The 13,292-nt window shown below is 37.3% G+C and overlaps 1 protein-coding gene across 10 annotated transcripts in view; it reads right to left on the reverse strand.

Moving 5' to 3' along the window:
* The window catches only part of HDAC8 (histone deacetylase 8), a 221,122-nt gene that overhangs the window by 129,261 nt on the left and 78,569 nt on the right, over nucleotides 1-13,292 (reverse strand). For all 10 annotated transcript variants that reach the window (XM_027053673.2, XM_053202488.1, XM_027053672.2 and 7 more), the window contains one exon: nucleotides 1,326-1,498. In XM_027053673.2, the coding sequence (XP_026909474.1) occupies nucleotides 1,326-1,498 (173 nt within the window). The remainder of the gene's footprint in view (nucleotides 1-1,325; nucleotides 1,499-13,292) is intronic.

Raw genomic sequence — 13,292 nt, forward strand, 5'->3', positions numbered from 1 at the left:
ATTTTAAGTAGTAAACTCTTTCTGGTACACATACAGGATTATTAGATTTGCAAAAATTCCTTTTACATGAAGGCATTTTCAGGAATACACATATTGTATAAGAAGAGTTATGTATTCAAAAGCCAAAACTTTGGGCTGAGAAAGCAAAGTGACTTTGAAAATGCTAACTAAAGGCTTGCACAACTTTTCACATCTGTGTAAAAGTTGAATTTGCACAGATGTATATTGTAGAAAGGGCTTTTTTCTTTGCCCGAGCTGTACCTGTGTCATAATCAACATCCTTAGTGCTGTCAAGGAAAGTAATATGTTACATAGCATTTATCAATTTTATCTTTTCCCTGAGTTGAAGTTAATAGATGTCTTGCCTGCTTTTCATAAAAGGGTGTCTCTTGTAAGCACCTTTAATTTTGATCCCTCTAGGGTTTGAGTCTGCCAAAGGACCTGGCTTGTGTATTTGTGTTGAATGCTCACTCATTTTCATAAGGCCTTCCCACAACCTCCTCTAATCTGGTTTTTACAATAGGTCGACAAAACAACAAACTATTAGCTGTTCCATAATACTTGTGTTTTAAGCTCAATCTGCTTGACCATGTTATTTTAACGCACAATTCATTCACCCAATGAAATACAGATTGTGCCAGATGGATAGATAGAAGATTCTCAACAAAGCATCTTCAAAAGTAGTTGAGGTTGTAAAAGGTACTTTCACAAACGTGTAAATGCTTCTATTGAATAGACTCAGCTTTCTCTTGGTCAAGTAATACAAAACATCAGTACACACTGAAGGCAAGAATGCCCAAGAGATTCTAGATCTCTTAATTTTGCTTTATTGTAACAAATCCATGCTTTTTTTGGTGGGGGTGGGAGGGAGAAGTCATTCTTGAATTCAGCTTAGATTATTTAATTCATGTGTTTACTACTTATATATGAGTAGACTTAGAATTTTGGTGATATGTTTGATGATTATTAGAACTGAGAATCAAAAACTACACCGAGAGAAGATGGATTAAAGTCCACTGAGGTTAACACCCACTATTCTTAATAAGATCTGATGGCACCTTTAACCAAAGGCCCTTTGCTTTAGGAATTGAAACTTAGACTTCACAGTACCAAGGAGTCAATGCACATGCCAAGCCGAGGAGAAGTGTGCCACAGTACTTCCTTATGCTGAATTGTGAAAGGGGCAGAGTTCTTTGACTCAGGCTTCTGGATCACAGGCATGTGGGTATTATCCAATCTAAGAAAGCCAAGTTTTACTCAGTGCCAGTGGAAAAAATGTGGAAGAAGGTCAGCAAATTCTGCTGGTGAACTTCCTTTGTACTTACCTCCTCCCAAAACGAGTGTTGCCAATTGCCACTGAAGGATGTACTTAAGACATTTGCCAATTCCCACTGGAGTCATGTTAAAGGAGCACATGGGATCCCCAGCAATTGTATCAGCTCCCAGCTGTAAGACCACTGCTTTAGGATTAAAGGCTATGTATACCTCCTTTAGTACACTGTGGAAAAGAGAAAAGATATAAAATGTCAGAAAATGACAGGTCATTTTGGTCTGGGGGGGCAACTGGAGACATAACTGAGTCAGCAAATAGTGAAGGGGGGAACCCAACTTGTCAAACCCATCAAACTTTCCATCTAAAACGGGTGATTCAGACTGTATGTAAATTATACCTTACTAAACCTGATTTACAAAAAAAAAAAAAAAAAAATTCCCTCCACCTTCACCTTACCAACAATCAAATTTACCTTTATGTTATAGAACTCAAACTTCCTTTAAATATTTATATTAACTTTAATAGCCATAGGACATAGTGTATATATTTACTCCATTTTATAATCTGGGAAAGTAAGACATATACACTGCATAGTTAAGGATTATTTATGATAATTTAAGATTGCCAACATCCTTGGAGTTTATTATCTAGTTATCAATGGAGACTGCTGAAGAGAATTAACATGCTTTGAAAGCATAGATGTTATCAGTTTACTTTCTATTATTCTAAAAGACTTCTGGGTTATGAAATACAGCCCTCCCCAATTCATATGTAACCAGAGTATTATAGGGTAGAGAATAATAACAACTTATCCAAAATTATAAATCTGAAAGTACCCTAAAGAATAAGTTGTAGTGAGTAGTAATAAGGATAATTTTGGGTAGAATAATACAGTGGTATCAAATCAACCTAACAGCTTTTTTCCTGACAGTTATAAGCATCATAGATGAAAAGGAAGTTGTCAATGTGACAGATGACCTTAGTTAGGCTTCTAGTATTATCATTAATTGAACACTGACACTGTCCAGAATGCATTCTTAGGAGTTAGAAAGTCCCTGCTCTCACGGGGCTTACAATCTAGTTTTCAGACAAAACATATACCAGCTCTCATGGGACTGAGTAACTCTTACAGAGACATATAAACAAGTGCAAATTAACATACTTCAGAGTTGAGAAAAGGCAGAGTCAGAAAGTGATACAAAATGTTGGGGTTAATGACCCCTTCATAATCAACATGTCAAATTATACCAATGCAGCAAAAACAGAAAAATTCCAGATCCTTTTGCAACTGCAAAAAGAATTCAGGGTTATAAAATGCCATTCTCCCAAATTCATATGTAACCAGGGTATCGAGACTGTTGAAAAGTGCTCAGCTGCAGAGGCATTCTTTGACTCAAAAGAGTGTTTTGTTTTGATTTCTCATCTATGCAGACAAATATTGTGTGATTGTGGAGATTATAATAATATTATAAAACTTATGACATATGATCCTTAATACAGGAATACTCAAGCCTATTCTCTCTTTCATGTGCTTATCTACTGGTGCAGAGGGAAAATAAGCCACCTGAATAGTTAGCTAACATGTATTAAGCATCTACATGTACAGAGAACCCCATTTGCTGCTATCAGGAGACACAGAGGAAGGCATGATCTCTGTTCTAAAAAGGTTTATAACTTTCAGGAAGAAGAGGGAGGCAAGAAAGACCAATGTTTCTTCATTCATTCTATCCCGCATTTTGCACAAATTTACTGACTACCCCCTGTGTATCTAGCATGAAACTGTACCAGATGCTGCAGGAACAAAGATGAATATGACACAGCTTTTATCTTTATGTGGCTCAAAACTGAGGGGAAGACTCATACTATGTTAATCAGTAATTAAAGTACAATGATAAATGAAGTATCCGAGATGGCACAGTGAAGCGAGTAATTGACTTTTCCAGAAGATGTTAGAAAAAGCTCTATAGAGCTAACTTTTGACTTGGGTCTTAAAAGATGAGAAGAACTACAATGAGCCACCTATTAAAATGGCAAAAATGAAAAATAGTGATAACATCAGTTGCTAGTGAGGATGTGGAGAAAGTAGATTACACATAGATTGTGAGTGGGAATGTAATATGGTGTAGCCACTTTGGAAAATAGTTTGGCAGTTCCTGTGAAAACTAAAAATAGACTTACCATGCAACCTAGCAATTGAACTCTTAGGCATTTATACCAGAGAAATTAAGGCTTATTTTAATATAGGAACTTGTACACAAATGTTCATAGCAACTTTATTTGTAGTAATCCAAACAGGAAACAACTCAGATGTACTTCAACAAGTGAATGATTAAACAAACTGTGGTATATCCAAACTGTGGAATATTGCTTATCAATAAAAAGAAACAAACTATTGATAAACGCAAAAAAACTTGGATGGATCTCAATGGAATTATGTTGGTTGAATAAGGCCAGTCCAAAATCTATACTGCACAATTCCATTACATACCATTTGTTAAATAACAATTTGAGGGATGGAGAACAGATGGAGGTTGCCAGTAGTTAGGGATGGGTATGGCTATAAGATGGTAGTATGAGACAACTTTGTGGTGATGGTATAGTTCTGTACCTTGATTGTGGTGGTGGTTTTGGTTATACAAAGCTACACATGTGATAAAAATCTCATAGAGCCACACACACACATACATACACACACACACAGAGTGCATGTATAACTGATGAAAACTGAAATAAGCTCTTATAACTGATGAAAAGTGAAATAAGCTCTATGAATTATACCAATATCATATTCTTGATTTTGATGTTGAATTATAATTGTGCAAGATGTGAACATTGGAGGAGGCTGGAAGATGGGTGCATGGAACTTTCTTGTACATTTCTTTGCAAACTCCCTTGAAACCATAATTATCAAAATAAAAAGTAAAAAGAAAGATGAGGAAAAGTTTACAGGCATGTGGGGTGAAGGTAGTGGAGTTGGAAGCAGGATGGTTGTAAGAGTCATTAGTAGGGGACTAGCTTCAGAGAAGGAACTGCATACATAAGAGCATGATGGTTTGAAACAAGCAGTAGTGGGAGTGAAGCTAATGAAGTAAATGTGGTTTAGGGCATAAAGGGCCACAGATATGCCAAGGCAGGCTAATGAGTGGGCTTTTACTTTAGGAGTATGAAATATCTCAAACATTGCATGTGTCTGTGTCTTTACACGTGTGTATGTGTGTTGGGGGAATGATCAGATTTACATTTTGAAAAGATACTCTGGGGGCACCCGGGTGGCTCAGTCGGCTAGTGTCTGACTTTGGCTTGGGTTGTGATCTCACAGTTTGTGGGTTCCAGCCCTGTGTTGGTCTCTCTGCTGTCAGAACAGAGCCCACTTCGGATCCTCTGTCTCCCTCTCTGCCCCTCCCCTGCTCGCTCTCTCCCTCAAAAATAAACAAACATTAAAAAAAGAAAAGAAAAGAAAAGAAAAGATATTCTGACTATAGCATAAGATACATTGAAGGTTATAAGGGGGCTTTTGCAACAATCCAGGCCAGTGGCAGCAAGGTCAGGGAAGAAGAGACGGATTTGGGAGATACTTCTATGATAGAATTGATAGGGCATCACATATTGACACACAAGGAAAGTGTATACATATAACATTCATGAGTGTTTGGTACTAGGGCAGAGGAAAGGATAAAGAAAGGTAATGTGTTTCTGGAACAGTTTTTTTAGTGATAGCCAGGAAGAGAAAACGAGTCCTCAGGGAGTTCTGATGAAGAGGGCTATGGATGGATGGAGAAAAGGGTAATTAGAAGCTTTGGAAAAGGTAAGGTAATTTGTACACAGTGTAAACTTCAAAGCAACTGCAAGTGAGGACAGTTTACATGTGAGGGCTACATGGTGGACCCTCTTAAATTCAAGACTGGAAGTTTTCATTTGGTTTGACAGTCAAATGGGAGTCACTGGAGAAATATAAATACTGATGTTGCTGAATGATGCTTAGGAACTTTGATTTTTGCTGTTGCATGGAAGGCCAACGAGAGAATGTCTGGAGGCAGAGGGATTGGCAAAAAGGATATTGAAGCATGAGAGCAACAGGAAGCAAGATAAGGTAAATTTGGGGAATAATGAGAGGGCTAGGTGACAGATTGGGTGGGGATGGGGGGTGGTCAGAGTAGAAAACACACTGTGCCAATTCCTCTAGAATTCACAGGGGCGGGGGGAAGAGAAATTGAAATATTCTTTGTCCTACTGCTACTTCCAAATCCAGTCTTCTTTCCTCTTATCAATCTCTCCTCTTTTGAGTCAATGCCATTTGCTTATACTACTCAAAGGCTATCTAAGGTCCTTTCTATAGACCTACAAGGTATTCTTTCACCTCCCTTGAAGACATTAGCACCTGATTCACAAGTTTTCTGTCTCTCCCGTTCTCTGTCATTATTCTTTGCAGTTCACTACTCATTTGCTTCCTTAGATCTTGATTCAAGCACCTATTCTTACCTATCCTAGGCACTAGAGATACAGAAATAAGTAAAATTCAAGGACCTTATTGCCCAGTAGGGGAAGAAGATAGGAAAACAAATAACTATGATAAGTGCTATAATATCCATCCATTCATTCAAAAAATGTTAACTAAATGCCTACTGTATACCAGGCACTATGTTGGGAAATGGGTTTGCTATTGAACAAAAGAGACCTGCTCCTTCCCCCTGTGACCCTTCTAATTCTCCGAAATAACAGTTTCTTCACCTTTTGAACAACAGTGATGTCCACCTGCACTCCACTTTAGGTATTGCTAGGCATAGCCATGCTTTGGGACCTGACAAGGAAGTGCTTAGAAATGTTCTACTTCTAACACCCTGAACTTGGAACTGCTTTTTAGGTGTACAGTTTTCCATTTTCTGGTTGAACTTGTTCTTTATTCTCATTTTAACTCCTGCTTTCTTGTCTTTCTCCTATTTTCAAAGTCCACTAGTCAATCTTTTGACCTCATTTGCTTCACTACTCATTTTTTAAATTTTTTTTAATGTTTATTTATATTTGAGAGAGAGACAGAGTGTGAGAGGCAGAAGGGCAGAGAGAGAAGGAGTCACAGAATCCGAAGCAGGCTCCTGGCTCTGAGCTGTCAGCACAGAGCCGAACGCGGGGCTCAAACTCACGGAGTGTAAGATCATGACCCGAGCTGAAGTCGGACGCTTAACCGACTGAGTCACCCAGGCGCCTTGCTTCACTACTCATTTTGAATAATATAGTTAGTCATTTTAAAAACTCTTGGTAGCATACTTAATTCCTTCACACCTTTGTCGTTTTTGTCCTGATAATCCTTAAGTCCTTGGATAAACCACTCTGTCAGAATTTTCTGCTCTGTTCTGCTGGAGAAAGCTGAGAAGTCAAACCAATTGCTTCCTCTACAGTTTATGCTTACAACTCCAGTTCAACAAATTCCATAAGCATTTACTGACTGTTCAATATGTGCCACTCCCTCTGTGCAGCTTGGCAATCATTTGCTTCACCTCTTATTGATAAAAAATTACATTTCTTGCAGCATCTAGTCTAATTTTTTAAAAATACAAATACAATGAGAGCACATTCTTGACGCTAAAAAATAAAATAAATATAAAAGTCTATCAAATAAAAGTGCAAAATCTCTCTCCATCCCCACTCCTTTTCCAGAGGTAACTGCTGATTCATTACACATAGCTTCAACTAGCTCAGTCAAGTATGAGGCAGAAAAAGTTTGACGTGTTTCTTTACAGATTAAACTTTCTCCTGCCTCATACTTGACTGAGCTGGTTGAAGCTATGTGTAATGAATGCCTTCCTCTACCTCTTCTCTACCTGACAATGTTTTTCCTCATATTCCTCCTTTTCCTTGAGGCTAATTTTACCACCCAGGCACTAGATCCTCATTTCTGTTCCTCTAAGGGCCACGTAACACCAATAAGCTCTTTCTTACATCTTTAGTCTCTGCCTTTCTACGGATTCTGTTCCTTTAGGTTATAAGTTTCCTATCTCCTCCTCCCCTTCTCAGCACTGCCAAATTTACCCACTTACTGGTCACCTAAGCATTCTTTTTGCAATCCAGTTTCTGATCTTACTGTTCTCAGTTTCTCTCTTGAAAGGAGAGAGACCTGTTGGTTATGATATCCAAAGCTTTTTCTCTGTTATCTTTTCTAACTTCTCAGAAGCAACTAATAGTTGATACTATTCAAAAATCTGTAGTTGATCATCAATGGCTACAGCTACTTAAAAATATTTTTAAATCTTTAAAAAAACCCAAATTTATCGATAGTCACATAACATACAATTCCCCCATTTAAAGTGTACAATTCAACAGCTTTTAGTATATTCACAGAGTTGTACAACCATTACCACAATGAATTTCAGAACATTTTCATCATCCCCCAAAGAAACTCTGTACCCATTAGTGGTTATTGCCTATTCCTACCATTCTTCAATCCCCAGGCCTTGGCAACCACTAATCTACTTTCTGTCTTTATGGATTTGTCTGATTTTGACTTTTCATATGAATGGAATTATATAATATGTGGTTTGTAACTGGCTTCTTTCACTTAGTATAACATGTTCACAGTTCATTCATGTTGTAGCATGTATCAGTACATTATTCCTTTTTTTGACCAAATAATACTCCATTATTTGTATATACCAAATTTTCTTTATCCATTCATCAGCTGATGGACATTTGAGTTATTTTTACTTTCTGGATAACTGAAAAATGCTGTTATGGGCATTTGTGTATAAGTTTTTGTGTAGATAAGTTTTCATTTTTCTTGGTTACCTACCTAGGAGTCGAATTTCTGGGTCATATGTTAACTGTATGTTTGTTTAACATTTATAGGAACTTCCAGATTGTTTTCCACAGTGGTGGCACCAGTTTACCTTCACATCATCAATGTATAGTATATGAGGGTTCCATTTCTTCCACATCTTCACCAATACTCGTTATTTTCTGTTTTGTTTTATTATAACCATTCTAGTGGGTATAAAGTGGTATCTCATGGTGGTTTTAATTTGTATTTCACTGATGACTAATGACATGGAGTATTTTTCCATGTCCTTTTTGGCCATTTGTATATCCTCTTTAGAGCAATGCCTCTGCAAGTCCTTTGCTCATTTTTAAATCGGGCCATTTGTCTTTTTAATATTGAGTTGTAAGTATTTGTATATTCTAAATACAAGTCTCTTATCAGATACATGGTTTGCAAAATTTTTCTCCCATTCTACAGGTTGTCTTTCATTTTCTTGATAGTATCCTTTGAAGCACAAAAGTTTTTAATTTTGTTGAAATCCAATTTATCTATATTTTTTTGTTACTTGTGTTTTTGGTGTCATATTTAAGAGAACATTTTCTAATTCAAGGTCATGAATATTTACATGTGTGTTTTCTTCTAAGAATTTTGTAGTTTTATTTCTGTCATTTAGATTATTTGGACTTAATTTTTATATATGGTGTGAGGTAAAAGTCTAGATTCATTCTGTTGCATGTTGATATCCAGTTGTCCCAGATCCATCTGTTGAAAAGACTATTCTTCCCAATTCTTGGCACCCTTTGGGTAAAATTGACTGTAAGTATTTCTCGACCCTGATGAGTGTGACCCTCATGCCAGCACCACACTGTCTTGATTACAGTACCTTTTTAGTCAGTTTTGAAGTTGGGAAGTATATCTTCCAACCTTGTTCTTCCTTTTCAAGATTGTTGTGACTATTCTGGATTGAATTTTTATATAAATTTTAGGATCAGCTTGTCAATTGCCACAATGTCAGCTGTGATTTACAACTCCATTTTGACTGTGCTGAAACTGTCATCTTACCTCCTTCTCTATTCCTTGTCTCTTCTAATGATACCCTATCCTTTCAGTTAGTCATGTTCAAAACTCTGAGGCTCTTTGTGATTTCTCCCTTTCTCTGATCCTCTTCAGTTAACCAGTCTTGCACCAATCTCTCTCCCATTCCTTCCTCTCCATTCCCACAGTAGTATTGGCCCTTATGACCTCTTTTGTGGAGTACATCAATAGCTTCTTAATTAATTTTTCTGTCTCAAGTCTCTTACTTCTCCAATCCATCATGCACATACACTAACTACAATCAGATTAATTTTCCTTAGGGATTATTTTGATCATGTCACCTCCTTATTCAAAACCCTTCAATGTCCCTCTATTGTCTTTAGATAATGCTTAAAATTCTTAGCCTTTAATTCAAAGTTCTTCATGATCGGAATCCACCCTACCTTTTTATCTTATTTTCCTGTAACTCCTTAACCCATATTCTTTTTTTTTTAATTTTTATTTTTTTAATTTTTTTCAATATATGAAATTTATTGTCAAATTGGTTTCCATACAACACCCAGTGCTCATCCCAAAAGGTGCCCTCCTCAATACCAATCACCCACCCTCCCTCCCTCCTACCCCCACCAACCCTCAGTTTGTTCTCAATTTTTAAGAGTCTCTTATGCTTTGGCTCTCTCCCACTCTAACCTCTTTTTTTTTTCCCTACCCCTCCCCCATGGGTTTCTGTTAAGTTTCTCAGGATCCACATAAGAGTGAAAACATATGGTATCTGTCTTTCTCTGTATGGCTTATTTCACTTAGCATCACACTCTCCAGTTCCATCCACGTTGCTACAAAAGGACATATTTCATTCTTTCTCATTGCCACGTAGTACTCCATTGTGTATATAAACCACAATTTCTTTATTCATTCATCCATTGATGGACATTTAGGCTCTTCCCATAATTTGGCTATTGTTGAGAGTGCTGCTATGAACATTGGGGTACAAGTGCCCCTATGCATCAGTACTCCTGTATCCCTTGGGTAAATTCCTAGCAGTGCTATTGGTGGGTCATAGGATAGGTCTATTTTTAATTTTTTGAGGAACCTCCACACTGTTTTCCAGAGTGGCTGCACCAATTTGCATTCCCACCAACAGTGCAAGAGTAACCCATATTATTCTGTAGGCAAACTAAACTGTCTATGGTTCTCCTCAGTCACCTTGCACTTTCTAAGTATGCTTTTTGTCATAAACTTCTTTGTGCCTGCAAGTCAACTTTCTACACGTGTACATATCTACTCTTTATTTTATTTAAATTTTTTTAAGTTTATTTATTTTGAGAGAGAGACAGAGTGACCATGAGTGGGGGAGGGACAGAGAGACAGAGAATCCTAAGCAGGCTCTACACTGATATCACACGGCTTGAATTCAAGAACTGTGAGATCATGACCTGAACTGAAACCAAGAGTTGGTTGCTTAACTGACTGAGCTACCCAGGAGCCCTTCATATCTACTCTTTAAAGGATAGCTCAAGTTCCATCTCCTTCGTAGGTAAAAAAAAAATATGATAATAATAGCAGCTAACATTTATTGAGCTATGTTTATTTAAAACATAGCACTCTTCTATGCACTTTATATATATTAGCTCATTTGACTCTCTTAACAATTTGTAAGATAGGTATTATTATTAATTCTATTTTACAGATGGGGAAACAGCAGCACAGAGGGGTTAAGAAATATGTGTAAGATACACAGCTATTAAGTGGCAGAGCTGGGTTTTAAACCCAGGCATCCTGGCACCAGAGTCCATGCTCTAAACTACTACAATATACCTACTTCTATGACTTCCTGAACTCATCAGGTGCTTGTGCCAGCCACTTCACACATATTATTTTGTGTAACAGCAGTAGTGGCCACAGCATTATTTTTTTTAAGTGTTAATCTTGCTGAGCAAGCTCTGATTATATTATTCCCTCATTCTAAAATCTTCAGCAGCTCCCCAAATGCTTATGGAATATGGTACAAATTTTCATAGCTAAGAATTCCAGCTCTTGCATGATGTGATGCCCACCCACTTTTCCAATTTTCTTTGCAACTTGTCCCTCTCATGCACTTTACAGTCAGTATAGCCAAACTAAACAGCTGTCCTTTGTACATAGCTCAGTCTCTCCTGACTTTGATATTTCTGTATCCTCTGTGTAGAACATCCTTCCCTATATTCTCTGTCTATGTAAATTTGACCCAGATTTCATAAACACATACATATTCACACTTTGTAAAGATCTACTAATTACCTACCCTTTAGAACCCAAATCAAATGTTACCTCCTGAATTAAGTCTTTTTCTCAAGTATTTTCTCCTTTTGAGTACCAATAGCATCTTATTTTTTATGGTTCTTATAACTTTCCACATTTTTATTTTATTTAAATATGTGTGACTATGAATACATATGTATATTCCTTTATGTATCTATAATGTTAAAATTTCCACTAACTTCCTTGCAGGTAGAATCAATACCTTATACATAGTAGGCATTCAATAAATAATCATTAAATGAATAAATGAATAAAATATCAGTCTAGATTGTTTTTGGGAAAGTTTCCCTAACCACTGTAACAGTAGTGTTTGCTACACTGCAAATAATTAATTTTAGGTTTTGGAAAAGTATAAAATCTCTTCCCCAGAAAGGAGGTGGGGGTGGGGGAATGGAGGAGGTAGTGGTTTGGGGGGATGGACAGGCATCTCATTACACTACATTAGTAACTTCCCTATAAACACACACGATATTCATTTGAAATTCAGTTTTCTTGATGAGAAACCTAATCTTTCAGTATTCAGCAGTCTGGTTTTCAGACAAGGCTATGCAAATGAGGAAGAGATGCTGTGGCAGTTGTTTCTACAGGCATTGATTTGGGGAAAGGCCGTGGGTGCCTAAGGAGGATAAAATCCAGAGGTGATGACATTAAAGATGCTTTTAGATAAAAGGAAAAGCCCAAGAACTAAATTGTAGAATTATCCCCCACCTTTTTTTATTCCATCAGGGTAGACCACAGCTTCTATGGTGTGCCCTTGAGGTCATTCAGTTGTGCCACTTTATCTCTAAATACTAGGGGCAAAACCCGGTTTTGTTTGCTTTATTTGTTTTTAAATGCTTAAAGTTCTAAAGGATTCAACTCAGGGAAATGGGATGCCAGAGATGGTGTCACAGTTACCTGTAATCAATGCTGATAGTAGGATCTGGTACCCCAAATTTGTCATTCTAGCCAGAACTCTGATGGTGCAGGCTCATCTCCTGACTTTCTAACTTGTAAACCAGCTGAGACTAGCCTTATTGTCTTTATGTTTTCCAACAAGCACCCTCAGCACCCTCTAGAGATTTCCTCAACAGAGATTAAAAACCGAGGAATTCAAAGTTGAAAAACCAAAAAGGGTAGAATGCAGAGGGAGAGGAGGGAGAAATATTTGTTATTAATGATGTTAGCTCCCAAAATCAGCCTGAGAAAAGTTATTGCCAGCAGCAAAATCTTTTCTAGAATATAAATTTTAAACCTATTGCATTGGACGGGATTCAGAGGGGTATTGTGTTAAGGACCCAAAGTGTCACTAATCAAGTCCCAAATGGGAGCTCTTCAACTTTTCACAGGTATGTTTTCTTTAAATTCCCTCAATCCTGTCTCAACTCAGGTACTGCTGACTCATTCTGCAAACACTCAACCTTCCAGGGGATGTAGCATATGGTAAATGCCTCAGTGATTCCTGAATATTTTTTACAAATGGTTCAGTGATGCAGAGAATTGGGTGAGGGGCTCCCTGTAGTGAGAGTTTGTTTGGGGCCATGGGTGCCTCTTGGCCATATTCAGAAGACATCAGAAGACATCTAATTTCCTATGTTTCTCTGTCTGGTTTTAGCATCAGACAAACTATACTGGTTTCATTAACATCTTTAGTACAAAAAACAAAACAAAAACCCAAAGCCACAAAATAAAACAGACTTCAACCCCCTAACCAACCACCACTCCCAACAATCAATCATCATACCCCCTTTGGCTGTTTTAATTTTCAAGATGTAGTTTCTTTTTTTTTTTTTAATGGTATCATACAGAGTATTTAAAAAAAGTTTAAAATTTACATCCAAGTTAATAAGCATATAGTGCAACAGTGATTTCAGGAGTAGATTACTTAATGCCCCTTACCCATTTAGCCCATCCCCCCCCCCACAACCTCTCTAGTAACCCTCTGTTCTCCATATTTAA

The sequence above is a fragment of the Acinonyx jubatus genome, chromosome X (assembly GCF_027475565.1).
Source record: "Acinonyx jubatus isolate Ajub_Pintada_27869175 chromosome X, VMU_Ajub_asm_v1.0, whole genome shotgun sequence".
In the NCBI taxonomy this organism is placed as follows: domain Eukaryota; kingdom Metazoa; phylum Chordata; class Mammalia; order Carnivora; family Felidae; genus Acinonyx; species Acinonyx jubatus.